At 43.8% G+C, this 22,485-nt stretch overlaps 1 protein-coding gene across 1 annotated transcript in view; it reads right to left on the reverse strand.

Moving 5' to 3' along the window:
* Nucleotides 1-21: 21 nt before the first annotated feature.
* The window catches only part of HADHA (hydroxyacyl-CoA dehydrogenase trifunctional multienzyme complex subunit alpha), a 42,265-nt gene continuing 19,801 nt past the window's right edge, over nucleotides 22-22,485 (reverse strand). Inside the window, exons 10-20 of the mRNA XM_065928709.1 lie at nucleotides 20,906-20,962; nucleotides 16,627-16,736; nucleotides 12,635-12,769; nucleotides 10,392-10,563; nucleotides 7,130-7,216; nucleotides 3,970-4,110; nucleotides 3,251-3,319; nucleotides 2,254-2,449; nucleotides 1,454-1,568; nucleotides 633-778; nucleotides 22-545 (exon numbers count right to left, since the gene is read on the reverse strand). Of these exons, the coding sequence (XP_065784781.1) occupies nucleotides 400-545; nucleotides 633-778; nucleotides 1,454-1,568; nucleotides 2,254-2,449; nucleotides 3,251-3,319; nucleotides 3,970-4,110; nucleotides 7,130-7,216; nucleotides 10,392-10,563; nucleotides 12,635-12,769; nucleotides 16,627-16,736; nucleotides 20,906-20,962 (1,374 nt within the window). The 3' untranslated portion in view covers nucleotides 22-399. The remainder of the gene's footprint in view (nucleotides 546-632; nucleotides 779-1,453; nucleotides 1,569-2,253; nucleotides 2,450-3,250; nucleotides 3,320-3,969; nucleotides 4,111-7,129; nucleotides 7,217-10,391; nucleotides 10,564-12,634; nucleotides 12,770-16,626; nucleotides 16,737-20,905; nucleotides 20,963-22,485) is intronic.

Here is a 22,485-nt window from a genome sequence, read left to right on the forward strand (position 1 = left end):
AAAGAAGGCAATGGGCAGTCAGACTGATGAAGAGTTTGATTTTTATTGTTAAGTGCATCTGGCTGAGTGCAAACTTGCCCTCACCACCACTGGCCACCCTCCCGGGAGGAGCAGGCAACAAGGATGGCTCCAGAAACACTGCCACCCTAGGCCTCGGGGCTTATAAATTGGTGCACACAGAGGGTTCCACCTTCCAACAGGAAGTACAAACTACATCACAGCCAGACCTAACTGGGAGGGAGAGATGTCCTAGCCAAAGGCACTTTAATCAAGGCACATACCCAGTGCCAGAGTTTGTCTTCCTTCTGGTCATTCTGATAAATCTAGATGCCACTCTGTTGAGAACCAGTGCTGCCATGGTTGGCATTAGTGGGCCAGTGGGCAGGGGACAGGGCCTGCTCATTGGTAGAACTTCTTGTTAGGGTTGTTGGCATGGTCCACAAGCAGCTGACATGGGGTGAACTGTTTTCCATAGGCAGCCTCGTACTTCCGGAGCCGGTCCACTATTTTCTGTGCCCCATACAGATCCACAAAGTGGAAAGGCCCTGAATGCAGAAAGAAGATTTTGTTGAAGGAAAAGCGAAACAAGCTCTGGGGTGAAGTAAACTACCTTTTTGACTTGCAAGACTGACCTCCAAGACACGGGGGGAAGCCAAGCCCAAAGACCGCACCGATGTCTCCCTCTGTGGGTGTGGCCAAGATCCCTTCCTGTAGGCACAGGACAGCTTCGTTCACAAACCTGGTCACTAGGCGGTACTGGATGTCTTCGTCTGAGGAGCTGCCAACAGAGAGAGACATTCAGGGAGAGGAAGAGTCAAGAGGGAGGATGTAGGGGCCCTGGCACAGAATGGGAGTGAGGGCTGGTGCTGCTGGAGCTCGGGTGTTAGTTGCTCAGTCATGTCTGACTCTTTGCAACCCCATGGACTGCCAGGCTCCTCTGTTCATGGGATTCACCAGGCAAGAATACTGGAGTGGGTTGCCATTTCCTTCTCCGCTGGCACCTGGGGCCAGCCCTAATGAACTTCTGCCTCTAGAGGAAGAGCCGCCCTTGGAAAAGGACAGTAGAGAGCTGCCTGGCCTGATTAACTGGAAACGAGCACTGAGCACAGGCCCTGCAGGGTAGACAGCATCTCCTGGTATCAGCAGGTACTGACTACAGATGACAGTGAATGCTGTGCGGGTTGAGCGAGCCCAGAACTAGTCTAGTTGCTTTCTGGCACCCTCAGAGGGATGGCTTATCCAGAGGTCTTCCCAAGGCTTGGCTGCAGTCCTTACCCTGATGTCTGGTAGAGAATGAGGTGAAATGTGGAAAGGCAGAAAGTGTTAAGAATCAGGAATGTTTCCTCTGCTCACATGTGGTGATCATAAAAAAAAAAGGACTGCAGAGGGTCCAAGAAGCTTTGGGCTGGTGAGAAACACACTTCCACATGGATAGCCCCTCAACTGAACTTACACGTCAGGCTGAGAAGGCATCTTCAGACTTGCCAAAATACTGTCCATGTCAGAATTCAAATTCTTATTCTTCACACCCTCCTGGTAGATATAAAAGCCCTTCCCGGACTTGCGACCTAAAAGAAGCAAGAAAAGGGAGAGTTATGATTTCTCAGAGCTTAGCACTGAGAATTCTGCTAGTCTCCTAGAAAGCCCTAGCCTCTCTTCCATACTCCTGAATTTGTAAATCTAGCCTACTCCAGAAATTAGTACCTGTCAGAAGAGTTGGCAGAGAGGAAAAAAGAGCGTGTGCTTCCTGGAGCTTGGAAATCTGGGTACGTGGGTGGAAAGTACGTGTGGGCGAGTGTTACTGTCCACACCTACAGCACCAGGCCCTCGGACATCCAGGCTCTAGTGTTGATTTTGTTGCTACCTTACCAAGAAAGAAAGCCACCTCTCTGGTGGGCCTCAATTACATACTCAGAGGTTTACTTTCTCCACACAGGTGGTCAGAGAACACGGAAAGCCTGGGTGTAGGGCTCCTGCAGTACCATGGGTGTAGTAGAGGCCATGGGTAGGAAGAAATGCCTGTCAATCTTGCATTGCGTGGGCAATGGCAGGGCCTCAGGAGGCCAGAGTTCCGCCTTTGCTCCATAATCTACAGGCCCAGACTAAGAAGAGGCTGTCATGAAATAATTTTTAAATTCCCTATGACAGTGGGCTCTGTTGAAAAAATACACTCTTTGACCTGGGCCTCTGCAGTTCTTGGGTCACAGGGACCATCACTCATGGTGCTAGTTCCATTTCTCTGAGGCTACTCACCCAGGAAGCCCTTGGATATCATCTGCCGCAGCATTTCCAGGCTTCCACCTGCAAACCGCTCCCCAAAGTCTTTGCTGAGATTTTCTGCCACGTGTTTTGCGACATCCACACCAACTTCATCCACCAGTGTAGCAGCACCCACAGGGAAGCCGAAGCTTGTGGTCAGGGAGTCCAGCTTCTTAGGGCCGACTCCTTCCTGGATGGGCAGCAAACCCAGGACCTCAGGGGAAGGCTGTCCCAGACTCCCCTAAGGGCACCCTGTGCGGCTCTCAGAATCAGCCTGGTGTAGCGCCCTCTTATCTTCTGGGTGCTGCCAGGTCAGACCTAGGACTGGGACTGATACACACAGGGAAGCACTGTGTGTATCAGTGCTGGAGATACACTGGAGTGGCTGGAGAGCCCCAGGGGAAAGTGTGAGCCTTTCCTAACCTATGGCATTCAAAGGAAGTCTAGACATGAACAAGTTACTCATTTCTTTCTTGTTTGCAATCCTGAATCTCAAGAATACCGAGATTCCATGCCAGATGGGGTAAGGTTCCTACCCTGAGAGAAGAGACATCACTGAGGAGCAGGGCTGCAGAGGCCAGTGATCCCTGAGTCTGATGGGAGCCCGGCGAGACTGGCCATGCCCTTTCTGCCACTGACCAACCTGACAGCTACCAGAGGGGTCTGTGTGGCAGAAGCAGGTACAGCACCAATCAGACCAAACGGGCCGTGTTCTAGATGGGGATGCAGAAACAGCACATAAAGCATGTCGGGAGGCCTCGGGGTGACTGAAGCAGGGAGGACGCTAGGGGAGCAGAGCTAAAATTCTGCCCATTTTCGCCCATGACGTCCCAACAGTGGGTGGAATGGAAGGGCAGCAAAAGGCCTTCCTGGAGAAGAGCCAGGAGTTAGTGTATTAGAAGGAAGTCTGCTCTTCCTCTTGACATTACCAGTCTGGAAAACTAGTTTTAGGAGTGGAAGATGCCGCCAACATTCTGAGAGCGGTACCAACCTGGAGAATTCTGATGACTTCAGACATCATGGGTGTGAGGCACCTGGTGGTATAGAAGCCAGGTCCATCCTGCAAAGGGAGAGAACACGAGCTCATGGGCCCCTCAATTGAGGGCACTGCCCAAGTCTGAAAGCGGTCTCCCTTCCCCAGGAGCCATTTCAAAATTCAAGATGATTTATAATCTCAGTCAGAATCCTTAATATTGAACTGCAAGAGAAGCCAGACTTGGGGGCTGCCTAGTTTGATTCCAAGAGGACAGGAGATAGTCTCACATCATCTGCAAGGTCTGGAATGGTTGGGAGAACCCGCCATGTCCCAGACCCCGACTCAGCAGTAGTCACACCACTGTCCATATTGTAGATGACCAAGGGAGAATCATATCAAAGAAAGAAAGAAAGAAAGTGAAGTCACTCAGTCATGCCTGACTCTTTGCGACCCCATGGACTGTAGCATACCAGGCTCCTCTGCCCATGGAATTTTCCAGGCAAGAGTACTGGAGTGGGTTGCCATTTTCTTTTCCAGGGGATCCTCCCAACCCGGGGATTGGAACCTGGGTCTTCCTTATTGCAGGCAGATGCTTTACCATCTGGGCTACCAGGGAAGCCCAATCATACCAACGGCTGAGCTATTTGACCTGAAGAGTCACCAAGAAGCCTGGACATATAAGGAGTTTTCATGGCACTTTTCTGAATCTGCTGCTCTGATCCACAGCTCCTCACCTTAACCACAATGATGACCTTCCCTTGTCTGAGGCCGACATCTACGGCAGAGGCAGTTGTGTCTTTCGAAGTCTTCTCAGTTGTGATAATCTCCAGCAGCTGCATCTTGTCCACAGGAGAGAAGTAGTGCATGCCGATCACCTGGCAAGGGGGACAAAACACTGACAGACTTAAGAACTCTTGAGAGGGGAAACTTAATAGGGTTCTTTTTTTTTTTGCTAGGAAAACATTGCAGAGAAAGGCTGTTGTAGTATAATAATACTGGCTTGATATGGTCAAATGGTTTGGTTTCATGGTTCTTTAAGAGTCCAGTATGTTCAGGGGAGAGCTACCTGAAATTCTCTTCTATTTGCTTCTAGATCTTTTCACTAAGGGCAATGGATCTTACCCACAATGCCAAACCCACAGCTAAAGGCCAAAGTAGATTTATTGGGGAAGAATGAGTGAGGGTTCCAATTATATTAATGATGACAATGATTTGGGTGAGAGGGTCCACTTTTTAATGAGTGGGGGGAGACAGGCAGAAGAATTACTTAATATGCTGGACTGTCAGAGATGCATCTAGATTTTACACAGATGGGTCTCACCACCAGGATACTGTCTGCCCTTTCCATTCACAGATTTTGCACACACTGCTGCCGCTGCTGCTGTCGCTTCAGTCGTGTCCGACTCTGTGTGACCCCATAGACGGCAGCCTACCAGGCTCCCCCGTCCCTGGGATTCTCCGGGCAAGAACACTGGAGTGGGTTGCCATTTCCTTCTCCAATGCATGAAAGTGAAAAGTGAAAGTGAAGTTGCTCAGTCGTGTCTGACTCTTAGTGACCCCATGAACTGGAGCCCACCAGGCTCCTCTGTCTACGGGATTTTCCAGGCAAGAGTACTGGAGTGGGATGCCATTGCCTTCTCCGTTTGCACACACAGGTTCAACCAAAATAGGATTCAACTGGTTAAATCTGATTCAACCAATTGGTCTGAATTCTTGGATGTGAGACCTGAGGATACAGAGGGCCAACTGAATTTTCTGTCCTACAGTATTTCTATAAGGGGCTTGGGGTTCTGGAACTAATCCCCCAAGGACACAGAGGGATGACTGCACTGGGTTTAAGTAACATTTCTCAACACTCAAATTCCCTCAGGTGTCATTAAACCAGTGATTTTCAAAGTCAAGTACCCAGACTAGCAGCACTAGCATCGCCTGGCAATGTTAGAACTGCGAATTCTCAGGCCCTCCCCAGACCTACTGAATGAGATACTCTAGGGGCAGGGCCCAGATCTGTGTTTAAGAATCCCTCCAGGTGATTCTGGTACGTGCTAAAACCTGAGAACAGCCTCAATAAGCTAACGATTAGGCAGTCTTCATAACTAAATTATGACAAAAGTCTATCCATTAATTCATAGTTTTGCCCCCTGCCCCCTACATTACCTATAACTAATATCTACCATACTGCTTACTATCCACTGTTCATTAACACATTTATCATTTATTCGTTACATGTAATCCATTACAACTCTGTGAACTAGTCAGTCTAATTATCTAGATGAGGAAGAAAGCTTAATCAGGAGGTTAGTATTAGTAGGTCAGGGTCAGTTAGTAAACAGCAGGGTGGGACTCCATCAAGGTGGGCCTGTCTCCACAGCCTGCCCACGTCCCATTGTGTGACGCACAGGTCACTGAAATGTTACACCAACTTATCAGTCCCAAAGTTGCTTTTAACCGCTAAATTATTCTTCTACTTATGTCTAAAATACTTAAAAACATAGGACCTGATTCAGACTATACTCCTGAGCAAAAGGAGTTCACCTTTACTATGTGTAGTTCATATATAATAAAACGCATAGGCCTTAAAAGTGCTCAGTTTGCTAAGTTCTGACAACTGTGTATCTACCCACGCAATCACTACCCCAGGCAAAACCTATTTACATCGTTCAAAAAAGTTGTGCCAAAAGGTGATCACCTCTGTCCTAGATTTCTGGGACCTGCCCAGGTGGAATACTTCCCAGGTGGAGCACTGGAGGGCCTGTGTCCTGGGCACGTTGAGATGGCTGGTCACCCTGCTTGGGCTGCCGTGGCCTTACTCTTACATGAACGACATAGGCAAGCAGATGACAAAAGCTCAAGGTCTCTGGGGGGTAAGGAACACAAAGCGTGCTGCTTGTTCCGCTCCATGGGGGAGAAAAGAGAGGTTAGCATCACAGACACGACATCAGGGTCTCCTCTGCCGCCTCAGTGTTGAGGAGCTGCTGCAAGTGATTATGACGTGGCCAGATCTGCCTTGACCCCGTGTCTGTGTCTCCCCGCAGGGCCACACTCACAGCTGCTACTTCTTCCTGTGACCTCCTCCTGCCATTACTGAGCCTGCCTCTATCAGGCCCACATCACCTCTAATCTGCTGCATGCTGGGAAACAAGATGACCCTGTGTCAGCAAGCTATTAGAACAACAATCAATAGACTTTTAGGTTTTGAGCACATGGACTTTGTATTAACAGTTATGGCTGTTTAAAGGCCTTTTATATTTCCTGCCAACTTCTGGCTGGTTCTGGTTAGCCTCAGCTAACTGCTATCCTCCAGGGAGGTGAGCTGTTTTATTTTTCCTTGAATAATTGCACTTGATTTCTCTGGTAAAGAGCAGAAGCTCAAAGATAAATTTCCAGGTACTGTTTCAAACATTTACAGTGAAGTGCTTCTACACCTACCCCTCTCATGTCCTGGGGAAAAGCTCTAAGCAAACCCATGTGTGGACACATCCTACTGCACCCCGAGATCTTCCATTTTTGGGTCTGCAGTGGGAACCAAACCCATTCCAGACAGTCACCAGAGAATGCTCTGTAGCTCAAGTGTTATTTTTGGAGCATCTCTTATTTTAGAGCCTGGCTTTCAATACACAACTGTAAAAAAAAGGTAGCTTTTATAGTCTGAGCCTGAAAAATAATTCCCATTAAGAATGCAAATCATCTATAAGGTATATTTTAGTTGTACTTCACTTGTTTCTGCATCTCATACTGGTTATGTTACTAGCTTTTCTGTGGCCAGTTTCTGAGACTACATCATCACCCTCGCCCACTTTATAATCCATACTGCTCCCTTCTCACGTTCTAAGCCTTCATCAGTGAGCCTGAAGCAGCAAAACATTTCAGGATTTTCCTCTGCTCAGAATTTACCTTCTCAGGTCTTTTACTGACAGTAGCAATCTCACCGATCGGAAGAGCAGATGTGTTGCTGGCAAAGACACAGTGATCTGGAATCACCTGCAGGGGAAAAGCATTTACGAATGTGTCAGGTAGGCCGGGAGGTGACGACAGCCCAAAGCAAAGTCAATGAGCGACACCTGAGTCTCTGCCATCCTCACCTTTGTAAGAATAAACCATAACGTGCATGCCTGTCTCATGTTACACACGTGACACTCAGAAATGGCACAACACTATATTTCTATCTACAGTACAAGAATACTATTAACTGTTAGCTTTACTGAACTGGAGAATACTCTCTAATGTAGACTGTCTCAGCATTCTGCCCACAATCTTGACTTATTCACACTTTTATTCAGATGCTTGGGTGAAAAACATGGAAGGCACACCTGTTAAACTTGTGCAAATCTCGGCAGGCAGAATCCTAACATCAGAGCTGAGAATCAAGGTTCAAGATACGTTTGATACACTGAAACAATGGGTATAAAACAAGACCAATTATAATGAGGATAAAGATAAAGGACTGTATTAGGATTTTATGAAAAAGAAAAAAGAGGAAAAAGAGTAGGCATCTAACGGACAAAACCTGGCTTGGCAGTAAATTTGTGTATAGAGCCTATGATCTTATTTATTTTTTATTATTTTTATTTGGTTGCACTGGGTCTTAGTTGCAGAATGTGGGATCTAGTTCCCTGACCAGGGACTGAACCTGGGCCGCCTGCATTAGGAGTGTGGAGTCTTAACTACTGGACCACCAGGGAAGTTCCCCATGATCTGATTTAATCAAAAGTATAGTGTAAGTCAAAAGTAGAGCCCGATGGGCAGAAAGCTAACATAGTTTCAAGCTGCGTCATTAGTGGTAAATGTTGGTGGTAAAATTCTCTGTGAAGAGCAAACTAATGTCTCCAAAGATGGCTGGCAACAACATGTCCCTCCTGGTACATGTGAGTCTCCGTGCATCCAGAGGGGGAGTCTCTTTCCCCTCCCCTTAAACCTGGCCTGGCCTGTGACGTGCTTTTACCAACAGAAAGCAGCAGAAGTAACTCTGCCAGTTGCAGGCCTCGCCTAGTGAAGTCTCATGGCTTCTGCTCTGCTCTCTTGGACACTGGCAGCCATGCTGCAGAGAAGTTCTGGTTCAACCAGTAAGTGAGGACAGGCCACAGGGAGAGGGAGGTGCCCCAATAAGCTTTCTGCTGAATGCAGTCTCACGAGTGCCCCCACTCGGAAGCCACATGGAGTTAAGGCCAGGGGCCTCGTGGAGCCCTGCCCTAACTGCAGACCCGTGAAAAGGTCGTGGTGATTTGTGGTGGTCTGCGGTGGTCTCTCACACGCCAAGAGAGCACTGAGACATGGTGAAGGCAACAGAAGAAATGACCGGGGCAGTGAGGGGAATGGAGACACGGATTATGAAGACAGCAGAGGAGTGAGTTTCTCTAGCTCTGTGGAGAGGAAAGCAGTGAAATTCTGAATCCCTGAGGATCACTCGGTGGACTCAGCTTTACCATTTGCCTATAAAGAAAGCAGAGCCCAGGTGACAGGATGGATCTGAGGCCCTCCTAAAGGTCTTGCACCTGAAATTCTTTGATGTTCTAAAGATAGCTCTGTTCTGGACCTTGCTCTCTTCTACTCTTTCTGAAGAACTTCTTTGAGTATCTCCTACCATAGATGATTTCACTAGCTTCACTAAAGAGGTAAAGGCCAGTTATTGATTACATAAATATCCACAACATACATGACATCTTGGACTTTACGTTTGGCAATCATCTTCCTACTCTTTTCTTACTATCGGCTAAAAGTTCATGACTCCCTGAACACCCTCCCTTTCTTATCTCTGTCTGCTGCCTTTTCCCTGGTGCTTTCCCTCTGTGGCCTGCATGGACACAGGAAACCCCTTTGCTTTTCTTTCTCTTTCCTTTCTCTTCTCCCTTAAGCTTTACACTTTGGCTTGAAGTACTGTATTGATTTGTTTACAGCCTGTACATCTCCTGATCTGATCCCTCTTTCTTCTTTTCCGTGATCACTGGCTTCCCAACTGCTAACCTCAACAAACTTCTCTATACATGGATCCTCCCAAGCCCTGATTTTCCGGAAGCAAACACCAGCATCCCATCAGGTGGCAAATGCTCTTTCAGTGGTGAATGGCTGTGTGTACTTTTGTCACCCCTCAGCCTTCCCTCCAGTGCCTGCTGGAGTGTCCCCCGAAGCCCCAGAAACACTGGGTATACATCTCTGCTGCAGGGCCACCTCAGGACAGAGGGGACACGCACCTACCCTGCTCTTCTGAATATTCTCCTGCAGCTGAATCTCCACTGCACTCTGTCTAAAGCGAAGACTTCGGAATGTGTGTTTCACAAGTAGAATCGGTCCCAACCGGAGTTGCTGCTCTTTAGTTTCTAAACCCTCAGTCTTGAGTAGAGCAGAGATTGTCCTCAAGTGGCAGGAGTCTTAGGAGCACAGCCCACTACTTGAGACACCTGGAATGTTGCCAAGTCAGTGCCACTTTACGTACACCGTTTATGGACTTCCACTGTTTACTTCACTGTAGGCTAGTCCAGGCCCTGGTTCCACCTCTCGCCTGGAGTATTGCCACATCTTCTTTCCTCCTCCTTCATACCACCTGGTTTAAGTACTTGTTTTGTTCATGTCATTCCATCTCAAGAGTTGACTGTGCACAGCATGTGGACTCAAGACCAAAGTAGCATTTTCCACAAAATGAGCATCTGAATCCTGCCTGGAGAGTGTTTCTCCCCTATTTCCTCTGCTGCCTAGACCTGAATTAGTTGAGCTGTAGCTTGCAGCCAACCTGAAATGCCAAGATGTCAGGCTATGGTCCATGAGGTTATCTGTGTATGTCTGGGTGACTGAACTCCCATGTCAGGCTAATGAATTCTGTGCTTCAGTTAATAAGATACTTGTGTGTCTTCCCTGAAGACTTTGATTTGATCTTTACACACAGTGTGCACAGGTTCACATAGAAACTTATGTCTGGGGGGGACACAGTTTTGAAGGGCACCTCAAAACTGCTGTAGAGCCTGCTGTATTCCCCTTTGCCTGGCAAAAAAAATAAAGCTACTTTACCTTCTCCCATCCATTCCCCACACAGAAACAAACAAAACCCCTTACGTTTGGGCCCTAAAAACAGAACCATGAGTTTCCTGTAGTTCTTTTAAAGAACCCTATTTCCGTGTTCTCCACTCACTGCACTAGGATTCAGTACCACAGGCCCCTTATTTACCGCTTCTACTTCCTTGAGCACTCTGTGCTTAAGGTTGAGGTCCTCAAAAACTGCTTCAATCACCATGTCGGCCTCTTCAAAACCCCGGTAATCAAGCTGCCCAATCAAGTTGCTGAACATGGTATCCCTTTCAAACGATGTCAGTGTTTTCTTCTTCACTTTATCATTCAGTCTGGAAACAAAACAAAACAAAACAAAACACATCTCTAGTCAGAGTGGGAGAACAGGAAACTAATAATTTACTGAGTGTCCATGGGCCAGAAAGTATACCGTGTATTTTCTAACAATTCAGTGAGGTTAGCTATGCCCCTCCCATTTTGAGGGAGCTGAGCTGCTCAAAGAAGCTCAGAGGGACTAGGTAAGGGAAAGTACTAGGATTCAGACAGGTTGACCCTCACATCCACAGTCTTCTACTACAAGACGCCTCTAATGCCCAACCTGCATAAAACAGCTAAATCTGCCAGAAGGAGTAAACATGAACACCAGAATGGCAAACAAAAAACCAGTTTGAGTCATCCTCTGCCTACAACAGGGGAGACAGCCAACACGGGTCCAAGACCACATGAGTTTATACTTGCTTCCATGTCATTTTGTTATTCTGTAACTGTGATCTACTGGAGGACAGAGACCCTGCATTATGTGTTGTATTCTTAATCCATTTCCTGGTCAGTACCTAGTAGCACACTATATTGATTACATAAAACATTAACTCAACATTTCTTCTTCCCCAGAGAGCTAAACAAGATTCCTGCTACTCAGACACTGAACTGATTGTTTTTATTGCCAAGGAAAACAGGCTCTCTTAGGTTTCACTCTGACCACGCTTTCAGAATAAATGACCTAGAATTTTCCTCTGAATTAAGAATGAAGCTGCAATCCATTCATTAGTTTCCTTAACAAAAGAAAAAGCCATGCGGTAAGTTCAAAGTAGTAGTCAAAGTCTTAAAGTATGGATTCAAATATCCTGGTTTCTGGCAGCTATGTTGGTAATCAGCAAACAAGATGCCTGTGAATGTTCAAAGCATTATTAGTTGCTCTAATTCTGATGCCTAATGGAACTATTCCTAAGGGAGGACTGGAGATGTGCATGTCCTGAGTCAACAGTGCAGTGAGGGGCACTCACCAGAGCCTGATGTTTCTAAGGCAAAAAGAGAAACCCAGGACAGCTGGATCCAAAAGAGATCAAGGAGAAAAGGTTACTCTAGAGCAGCAATTTCTCATTTGGGTGACAATGAAACGCTGTTTAGGAACACTGTTTAGGAACACTTGCACGCTGGCCTCAGGGCAATGGTTACCAAGCATGTGCCATTTTGGGGCTCTGAATCTCTTTTACTACAGCACCTTGCTACCTTGACATTAAGACAGTGGCTATCTGCCAGCATGATTAAACCTGCGAGGTGGTGCATGATATGGAAGCAATATATGAGCCTCTCTGCAGAAAAGGGGTAAAAACATGTGTAAGCTACATAATTCATCTAAGAAGCAAAAAGCTCACTCAGCTAAAAGTCACATGTAAGACAGTCAAAGTGCAGCCAGCCTCAGATAGTCCATTACACTGCAGCAGAGAAATGAGCTGAAACTGATTCCCAGTTTTGCCAAGTTTACTGTTCCACTTTTCTCCTCCGCATTATGGGGGTGGGGGTGGGGTATGAGAAGGGGGATGGGCAAGAGGGAGAGTAATATTCCCCTTTGATTAATTCAGAGGGGAGACATAGACACAGTCCATAAGATCCAGACACTATGGAGCCAAATCAGTTAACTGCTTCTCCATGGTCATGCCAGTCAAGAAATACGAGGCTCACAAGTGCAGATCCCAGCCCTATCTTCAGGATGCAATTACACATTTCTTCATATCCCAAATCTCAGTTCTCTCCATGGACACACACAGTCATGCTGTTTCAATATTCTAAAACAATGCAGCAATTAAAATTTACAAATATGGCAATTTCTAGTCTGATACCAAAGCATAACATACATGATATTTAAAACATCTAATATATAAGGTTTTCTCTTCTGCATTCAAAGACTATAGACCCCAATGATGTTAATGATTTATAATAACTGTCTGCAACAACAGCAAAAAAAAAAAAAAGTGAAAGAAGGAATTAGTGTTTCTCAAAATCAAAGAAATAAGACTTAACTATGGAGTATCCAGTACAGATCAAGTTCAGGAAAAAGGAAACTGTGATGGCGAAAACCAAAACACATTCTACTCTCCCAGCAAAGGCAGAGAGCAGGCTCACCCTTTGAACACCTGCTGCTGTCCTCGACCCAGTGCGGGCAGTGCAGTGTCCTTAAGTATGGTCTGTAGGCCCTTATCCACGGAGACTTGAGCAATGCCAGCTCCCATCAGCCCTGCACCAAGAACAGCGAGCTGCCTGAAAGGAAAGGATAAAATGACTTTTGATAAAAGCTTTTAATTCAGTAAAAAGTGGGATTGCCCAGGTTATCATCCAATAAACCAACTAAAGCAGCGACAACAATAAAGTATTTAAAATCATTTTTATCTACAAAGACACCTTTCATAAATGACAGATTTTTAAAGTTAAATGCAAAAATCCATTAGGTCTAAAAGAACTGGTTTACCTAAAAAGAATTATACTGATTTTCAATCATTCCCGAGATGACTGAAAACAAAACAAAACCTCCCAGATTATGCTTAAATTCACGAGTACTTTTCTTCAAACAAAGGCCAACTTGCAGTGATGGGCCCAAAGACTAATTCTCTTTTCAACTACTTACTTGTTAGTGATTTTGCCATTTTCCAGTCATCTTTAATTTCTTCTGAAATCTGTGCCTTTATCACACTTTACTTGGATTGGTTCAAAAGACTTCCCTCAAACATCTCCATACATGCGTCTGACTGCCTTTTCCAGCCCTGAATTCCTCCGGAACTTATCAGAACCGTTTGGCTTATACCGCATTACTCTGGAATGGCTTTCATGTACATTATTTTTGTCTCCTCAACTAAATTCTAAGCTTTCTGAGGGACAGAATTCATGTCTGATGACTCTTTAGTTTTCCATAGCTCTGGAACAATATGCCATTTTCCCATTAGTAACTAAAAGAAAATTTTCAGAACAACTCCCTTCATAAAAGCAGCCCAAGTTTACAGCACTGCAGATCTAAATTAGAGCTGCTTCATTCTTAACAATTCTGATATTCAAAAATCTTATTCAAGACCTGAAAAGAAAACCTAATTTCAACTCCAGGGAGCATCTTTCAAATGCAGTTTTGTGATAATACACATATTTTACATGGTGAGTGTTAAGTAACTGGAGAACATGAGAAAAATAGGGTGGAAAAATATAAAGAATAGGAGCTGAAAAACTTGTTCATATATTTATTGCATTGAAAATTAAAAAATTTTCTTGAGAAATGACCCCACAAAAATTAAGACAACCACAGAAGAGGAAGAAATTTGCAACTTGCATGGCCAACAAAAGATTGCTACTAGGGAACTATAAAGAACACACATATCAATAATAACAACCCAATAAAATGGGCCGGGGTTTATACAAAGCAATTCACAAAAGAAAAGAGATTGCCAATAAAATGCCCAATCTCCCTAATAATCTGGGAAATGCAAATTAAAACAAGATACTCTCCCCATCAAGTTGGCAAAAGTGTAAAAAGTAAATATGAAGGTGAGGATGTAAAAAAACTGGTTCTTTCATGCGTGGCTGATAGAAGTATGGTGGTGGTGGTGGTGGTTTAGTTGCTAAGTATACTTTGCCCTATAGAGGAGGTCAAATGTATTAAAACCAAAAATTGTATCCTTTATCCTCTATGGGCCAGTAATTCTACTATCTATTCCAGGAAAATGGACTTGTGCATAAGATGATATGCTGGGATGAAGAGTCATGTAATGTTTACAACAATGAAAAAACTGGGAACAACCATCTGTCCATCAGGAGGCGGTAAAAAGGAAAGAGTTAACTGGTATGCAACCATCATACACAGTCTCTCCCCCAAGTTGTACCACTGACTAAAAAGAGCAAGTTACAGGATCCATACTGATAGATCCTTTTTATGTTATTAATAAAACATTCAAATCATAAACACAAAACAGATTCATCTAGAATTTTAAAAAGTTTTTCTTAAAAAGAATAGTAAGAATGCATTCTTTGCATAAAAAAATATTTTATGAAAAGAGAAAATAGGTAAGGGATTCAAATTACCCCCCAAGGGAAAGGGGAAGAGGCCTAGAGAAACAGAAGTGGAAATATTACTGACCACTAGGGAAGCATGAAGGGGGATGCCCTTTCTTCAATTTATTAAATTTTCAGTTCAACCTAAGTCTGTCTTGCATACAATTTATTCTTCATTTCTAACATGATGTTATCTTTTCCTTCAATTTATTTCCCCAAGTAAGGTCAACTCTTACATCATCCTGTTTTTCTGTCTGTTTAGTTCTGAGTTTTTGAATTTTTGATTCAAAGTAATTCTTTTTCTTATCTGCAAATATTTACTTAAGGTCACAATTCAAGTCTGGGAGCATTCTGCTACAGTTTTCTTTTGCACTGTGGTGGTTTTGGGGGCAGAGTTTTCATAAGCTTAAGTATTTTGATTCTCATTTGTTTCTTCTTCCATGGGTTTCATATACATGCTGCTACCTGTCTTTTCCGTGTATTGGTACACAGTAACAGCTTCTCCGGGTGGTATCACATACTCCCTTCATATAACAGTAAGAGTTACAGGCAGACCAGAATAGGAGTTTGGAGTGGCTAACTAGGTTTCTTAAAAGTAAATATTTATAATTTAAAATTTAATGGTAAATTTTTATAGAATGTGTGAAGAAGTACAGATTAAAGTAGCTATCATCATTCCAGTGCAACATGGAAGTAACTGCTCTCAGCCACTGAATGTGATACTTGGTGGTTCACAGGCAGATTGATACTGATTGATACAGACTGATAACAGGTAGATAGCAATCACCATGTGTGCTGGACAAGCAGTGAAGACTGTATTTCATATTCTAATTTGGAAATCAGTCCTCTTGGCAAGAATTTTATCTGTCTCATCTGGACTTCTTACTGATTTCGTCTTCTGTTTCAGATTTGAATTTCATTAAAGGTGAGAGAAGATTGTATAGGAGCAGGAAGTAACATTAGCTGCTTTCACAAGCCCCTTTGTGTAATTCAGCTAGACAGTGTTTCTCAACCTCGGCACTACCGGCATTTTGGACTGGTTACTCTGTTGTGCGGCTCTCCTATGTACCGCAGGATGTTGAGCAACATTCCTGGCCACTGGCCACCAGTCCCATCCCTTCCTCCCCAGTTGTGACACCTAAAAATGTCTCCTGACATTGTCAAATGTCGCCTGGTGACAAGAGTCCCCAGGTTAAGAACCACTGAGCAAGAGGGTGAGTTTGGGTACATTATTAAACTTCAGACGCTGAAGAGCTATTTAGGCAGCATAACACTGAAAGCCTCGCTAAATAGAATAGACAGGAAACAGGTAAGGGGACTCAAATACTTAGGCTGCAAGCGAAACAAAGGACAAGCCTTTAGCAGCTAGAACAAGGCTTTACGGTTTTGTTTCATTTTTTGCTGTGCTGAGCCCTGTGGGGTCTTAGTTCCCCAACCAAGGACTGAACCCAGGCACCTGGCAGTGGAAGCTTGGAGTCCTATCCACTGGACCACCAGAGAATTTCTAAGGCTTTATGTTTTTTAATGACGGAAAAGTATGAATTCCCAGAGATGGTATCTCAAGTCACAGGGATAGATAAGGTCATCAATCAGGACACAGTGTGTGTATTTGGTTTAGGAAGGGGGAACCTAAACCAGATTTCCAGGGGACATCAATGGTGACACAAAAATGCCTCTATAGGAGCCATTAGAGAAGTCTGGAGAGCTTCCCAGGTGGCTCAGGGGTAAAGAATCCACCTGCTAATGCAGAAGACATGGGTTCGACCCCTGGGTTGGGAAGATCCCCTGGAGAAGGCAATGGCAACCCACTCCAGTATTCTTGCCTGGGGAATCCCATGGACAGAAGAGCCTGGCGGGCTACAGTTCATGGGGGTCACAAAAGGGTCAGACATGACTGAGGGACTAAACAACAGAGAAGTCTGGAGAAAACTCAGCACAGGCACAACTCTGAAAGCCACAAAGTCCATGATAGGATAGGGGTCTATACCGATCAGGGCAAAAGCGGTTTAGGGCAAGACTGAGGCATCAATGAGCTTAGCGTGTGCTGAAATCCACAGCGACTTCCTAGGCAGAGCTGGACTTACTTAACCTCCTTCTGCGGAGCTCCGAATTTATTCTTCTTGCATTGGGTTTGACCACGGTAAAGTCCCATCAAGGCTTTTGATTCTTTGGTCATTGCGAGCTCTCCAAATCTCTGGAAAGTAAAGGGGAAGAAGAAAAGGTGGCGCTTCCTAGTCTTGGAGGCGTGGATCCTTCGGGTCAGTTTCTCTGCAGAGCAGGGCAACATGCGCAAAGCCTCAGGCCCTGAGCTGCAGAAGTCGGTCACCTCCTGCCAAGTCTTCCTCTCACTTTCCTCATCTGTACTTCTGATGATTTGCTTCGCAAGGTTTTGAATATAACTGAGCTCTCAAGGTTCTCTACATCAGAGGTTGTGGCAACTTTTATCATGGAACTAGAGTGGACCAATTATCTCAACCACCACTCTCATTTTAAAGATTGGGAAGACAAGGTTCAGAGAAATTAAGTGACCTTGCTCAAAGCCACCCTGCCTCAAAGGGGCAGAAAGCAAACCTGAACCCAGGCAGTACGACTCCCAACTTCAGTTCTCTTTCCAAGGTAGTATGCTGCCCCATGTGATATCTACCACTTTAAATGTATCTTAACGTTTACAGAGAACAAGTCTCAAGATAGTGGGTAAGAGCATGAGATTTAGAATCTGTATTTGGAAGAAATCGGTTTAAAGCCTGGCCCTGCCACTTCCCAGTTGTGAAGCTTTCTTTATTCTTAAAAATGGGAAAAATCCGCTGTGGATTCTTAAAAATGGGAAAAACAATACCTATTTTACAGTATTGTTGTGGGGAGTCAATGAGAGCACTTGTAAAATAACTGGGTTTTGGCTATTACCATTATGAACATTACTAGAATCTACTGGTTCAATTACATGGTTATAAATAGCATTTCAAAGAAGGAACCCCTGCTAATAATGCTGCCTTCATGTCTGAATAAAACATGAAACAATGTCCTACTAATCTTGGTAAAGTAGGTTCTATTCAGTAAGTCAGTGATTTTTCAAACTACAGGCAGAAATCCATCAGTGGACATGAATTTAGCACAGTGTAATAAATAGAACAGACAGAAAATACTGAGTACAGTGTACAGGCTGATTATTTTGTGAAATATGCTTCAATCTTTGTGTACATATGTATACATATGTACACATGTGTTGTTGTGCTTGGAGATAACGTAAAGGAATTCATCAGAGTGCACTGTGGTAAGCAACCCAGGATAAAGAATGTTTTCTCTGGAACTTGTCCTGAGTTCTTCAGGTATCTTTTGTTCTATTACTGGAAAGCAATCATCCAAAGAATAGCAAGGAGAGATAAGAAAGACTTCCTCAGCGATCAATGAAAAGAAATAGAGGAAAACAATAGAATGGGCAAGACTAGAGATCTCTTCAAGAAAATTAAGAGATACCAAGGGAACATTTCATGCAAAGATGGGCTCAATAAAGGACAGAAATTGTATGGACCTAACAGAAGCAAAAGATATTAAGAAGAGGTGGCAAGAATACACAGAAGAACTGTACAAAAAAGATCTTCACAACCCAGATAATCACAATGGTGTGATCACTCACACTTACCTAGATGTAGACATCCTGAAATGTGAAGTCAAGTGGGCCTTAGGAAGCATCATTACAAACAAAGCTAGTGGAGGTGATGGAATTCCAGTTGAGCTATTTCAAATCCTGAAAGATGATGCTGTGAAAGTGCTACACTCAATATGTCAGCAAATTTGGAAAACTCAGCAGTGGCCATAGGACTGGAAAAGGTCAGTTTTCATTCCAATCCCAAAAAAAGGCAATGCCAAAGAATGCTCAAACTACCACACAATTGCACTCATCTCACATGCTAGTAAAGTAATGCTCAAAATTCTCCAAGCCAGGCTTCAGCAATATGTGAACTGTGAACTTCCAGATGTTCAAGCTGGTGTTAGAAATGGCAGAGGAACCAGAGATCAAATGGCCAACATCCGCTGGATCACTGAAAAAGCAGAGGGTTCCAGAAAAACATTTCTGCTTTATTGACTATGCCAAAGCCTTTGACTGTGTGGATCACAATAAACTGTGGAAAATTCTGAAGGAGATGGGAATACCAGACCGCCTGATCTGCCTCTTGAGAAACCTGTATGCAGGTCAAGAAGCAACGGTTAGAACTGGACATGGAACAACAGACTGGTTCCAAATAGGAAAAGGAATACGTCAAGGCTGTATATTGTCACCCTGCTTATTTAACTTCTATGCAGAGTACATCATGAGAAACGCTAGGCTGGAGGAAGCACAAGCTGGAATCAAGATTGCTGGAAGAAAGATCAATAATCTCAGATATGCAGATGATACCACCCTTATGGCAGAAAATGAAGAACTAAAGAGCCTCTTGATGGAAGTGAAAGAAGAGAGTGAAAAAGTTGGCTTAAAGCTCAACATTCAGAAAACGAAGATCATGGCATCCGGTCCCGTCACTTCATGGCAAATAGATGGGGAAACGGTGGCTGACTTTATTTTTTTGGGCTCCAAAATCACTGCAGATGGTGATTGCAGCCATAAAATTAAAAGATGCTTACTCCTTGGAAGGAAAGTTATGATCAACCTAGACAGCATGTTAAAAGTAGAGACATTAAAAAGAAAAAAAAGTAGAGACATTCCTTTGTCAACAAAGGTCCATCTAGTTATATGGTTTTTCCAGTAGTCATGTATGCATGTGAGAGTTGGACTATAAAGAAAGCTGAGCGCCAAAGAACTGATGCTTTTAAATTGTGGTGTTGGAGAAGACTTTTGAGAGTCCCTTGGACTGCAAGGAGATCCAACCAGTTCATCCTAAAGGAGATGAGTCCTGGATGTTCATTGGAAGGACTGATGTTGAAGCTGAAACTCCAATCCTTTGGCCACTGATTCGAAGAGCTGACTCATTGGAAAAGACCCTGATGCTGGGAAAGATTGAGGGCAGGAGGAGAAGGGGATAACAGAAGATGAGATGGTTGGATGGGATCACCGACTCAATGGACATGGGTTTGGATAGACTCCAGCAGTTGGTGATGGACAGAGGCCTGGTGTGCTGTGGTTCACGCGGTCGCAAAGAGCTGGACACGACTGAGTGACTGAAGTGAACTGAATCATCCTTCAGTGATTGCTTAAAACTTCAAAGAAATCGAATTCATTAAAATCTGTAATCCACCAACTTGTTAGGAAGTGGAAGGGGTAAGGTTGGTTCCTGAGTCACTCTGTTTTCTTGTTTTAGTGGGTGCAAAAATTTCCCTTTTAGTTTACCAAAGGGAGGCTGGGATTCAGTTTTATCTGTAGGCCTAACAAGTAAGAATCATATTTCCCTACCAGTGTATTCATTATGTCACAACTAATCCAGCCCAACCACAGAACAAAAAGTCCAAAGGATTCCTTTTGAAAGGATTATAACTCTGTCTCTGTTTTTCCTCGTTATACCCTCGTTATATCCTCAGTTACTGAGCAAAAGTGAAAAGTGAAAGTCGCTCAGTCATTTTCAACTCTTGGCAACCCCATGGACTGTACAGTCCATGGAATTCTCCAGGCCAGAATACAGGAGTGGGTAGCCTTTCCCTTATCCAGGGGATCTTCCCAACCCAGAGAATGAACTCAGGTCTCCCGCACTGCAGGCAGATTCTTTACCAGCTGAGCCACAAGGGAAGTAAGGGAAGCCATTACTGAGAGCAAGTTCAAATACTGGACTGGCCAAAAAGTTTGTTGGGGTTTTCTCATCTTTTTAAAATGGCTTTAATTTCTTTATGTATATATATGTAAAATTTATTTTTGGCTGTGCTAGGTCTTTGTTGCAGCGCATGGGCTCTCTCCAGTTGCGGCGGGTGGGGGTACTCTCTCGTGGCAGTGCTTGGCCCCTCACTGCGGGGCTTTTCTTGTTGCAGAGCACAGGCTCTAGGGTGTGTGGGTTTCAGCAGTTGCAGCTCACGGGCTCCACAGTGCATGGGCTCAGCTGCCTCACGGCCTGTGGAATCCCTCTAGACCAGGGACTGAACTTGTGTGCTCTGCATTGGCAGGTGGACTCCTAACCACTGGACCACCAGGGAAGTCCTTCCATAACATTTTAACAGAAAAACTGAAATGAATTTTTTGTCCAACCCAGCATCTGGGGACTACTATGGTTTTCTCAGCATCTACTGGCTCAGTGAGATTAATCGGAAGAAATGACAACCACCAGAAGAAAACTTTTTTTTTACTAGAGTTTGAATAGTTTTTCTTTTTTCAGTTTTACACACAGCATTTTAGATCTTGGTTATCCTGTCTCCATTAGTAAAACACTGAAAGGAAAATTTTACCTGAGATTCAGAGAGATAGCCAGCGTTACTCCCTTGCTCGATTCCAGTCTTCACTACCTAAAAAACATAGAGAGCACTTGTTCCTTGTTGGAATGGACTGTTGAGATGTACAATAATGCTGAAAAAAGAATGCTAGTGTTGTTAGTCTTCAAAAAGTCAGAAGTCTAAACTGAAGTGAGAAAGAGAAGAGGATTGAGTGCCTTATTGCTTAAGACAGTTAATTCTCCATCTCTGAGGCTACTGCTAAACCTAGCAATAAAATAGAAGGAAAGAGAATTAAGGTCACAAAATGAAAAGTATACAGAGGTTCCACAGCTCAAATTCTACATCTTTATCCTTTGAATCGTTATTTTGTCAGAGAAAGAGTTGTCACCCCCTTTCTGAGTTCAATAACAGGTTTATCATTTCCTCTTCACTCCCTTCCCTCCTCCTCAAATTATTCGTCCAGCTCCTCTCCTGTTTTTCAAATATGAGCAGGTCCCCTAAGTTCCACTTTCAGCCCTTTATCCCTCTCCATTCATCCGTCCTCAGTAACATTATTTAGTTTACCACGTTAATCATGATCTCTGTGAAATCCAATTTAACATTTGGGGTTAAGTACTATCCTAAGTACAAAGGCAAGTATAAAAGAAATAACTGTGTACTCAATCACCGTAATTTATTGATGATTAAAAAAATAAATCTATATCCTTAACTGACTTCTCTGTCCAAACTACTGTTGCCTGAACTTCCTGAAATATCTAATCTCAACACTTCTAAAACTGAACTCTCTTTGGCAAGTCTTTTACTACCCCCATATTTTCGCTTTTACTATTCTATCTCAGGGTCTTAGTCAAACTTCAAGTCTGAATTATGTATAGTTTCCTAGTTCATTGTTCTACTTTGTCTATTTCTAATTCATTTTTACTCACCACCATGAAGATGGTTCTCTATGACCTATATAGGACAAAGGTCAAATTTCTTAAATCATTATCTTCTAAAATATAGCTTCAGTCTGCCTGCCTGAAGACATTTCATAATCCTTCCACAAAAATTGATCTTGTTTAATGTTTCTTGAAGAGCCTCATGCTTTCCAACTTCTGTAACTTTATTCAAAATGCCCATCCCTACCTGGCACTATTTTCTTTTCATCTACTCTCTGCCTGTTTTTCAGGGCTCAAGTCAAATTTCATGAGGCTCTACCTAATTTCTCTGGCTCAGAGGGACTGTTCCCTTCACAGTGAATTTAGCAGTTTTCCTCTATCCTGATTATCTGGCATTAACCCCCTGCAGCTGCATACCACCCTTCATCCTGACATCTGCCTTACCCCATATATGTGTTCAATTTCCCCAACTCAGACTGTCAGGTGAATGAGGGTAGGGGACCATGTTTCATAACTAATGTACTTTGGTGTCTTTGGCTCAAAATATATTTGCTGACCAATTCAGTCTCCTATTCTGAAGTCTTTGATCATATGCTCTTTAAAGCTTAGATTTTCCAGATTGAAGATTTTATAACTTTTAAAGTCTACCTTTAGACAGAAATTTATTCAACTCTGTGATGATTTTAAGTATCCTCCCTTATCTTTTCCAGAGCTTCT

Source organism: Muntiacus reevesi, chromosome 3, assembly GCF_963930625.1.
Source record: "Muntiacus reevesi chromosome 3, mMunRee1.1, whole genome shotgun sequence".
Lineage (NCBI taxonomy): Eukaryota > Metazoa > Chordata > Mammalia > Artiodactyla > Cervidae > Muntiacus > Muntiacus reevesi.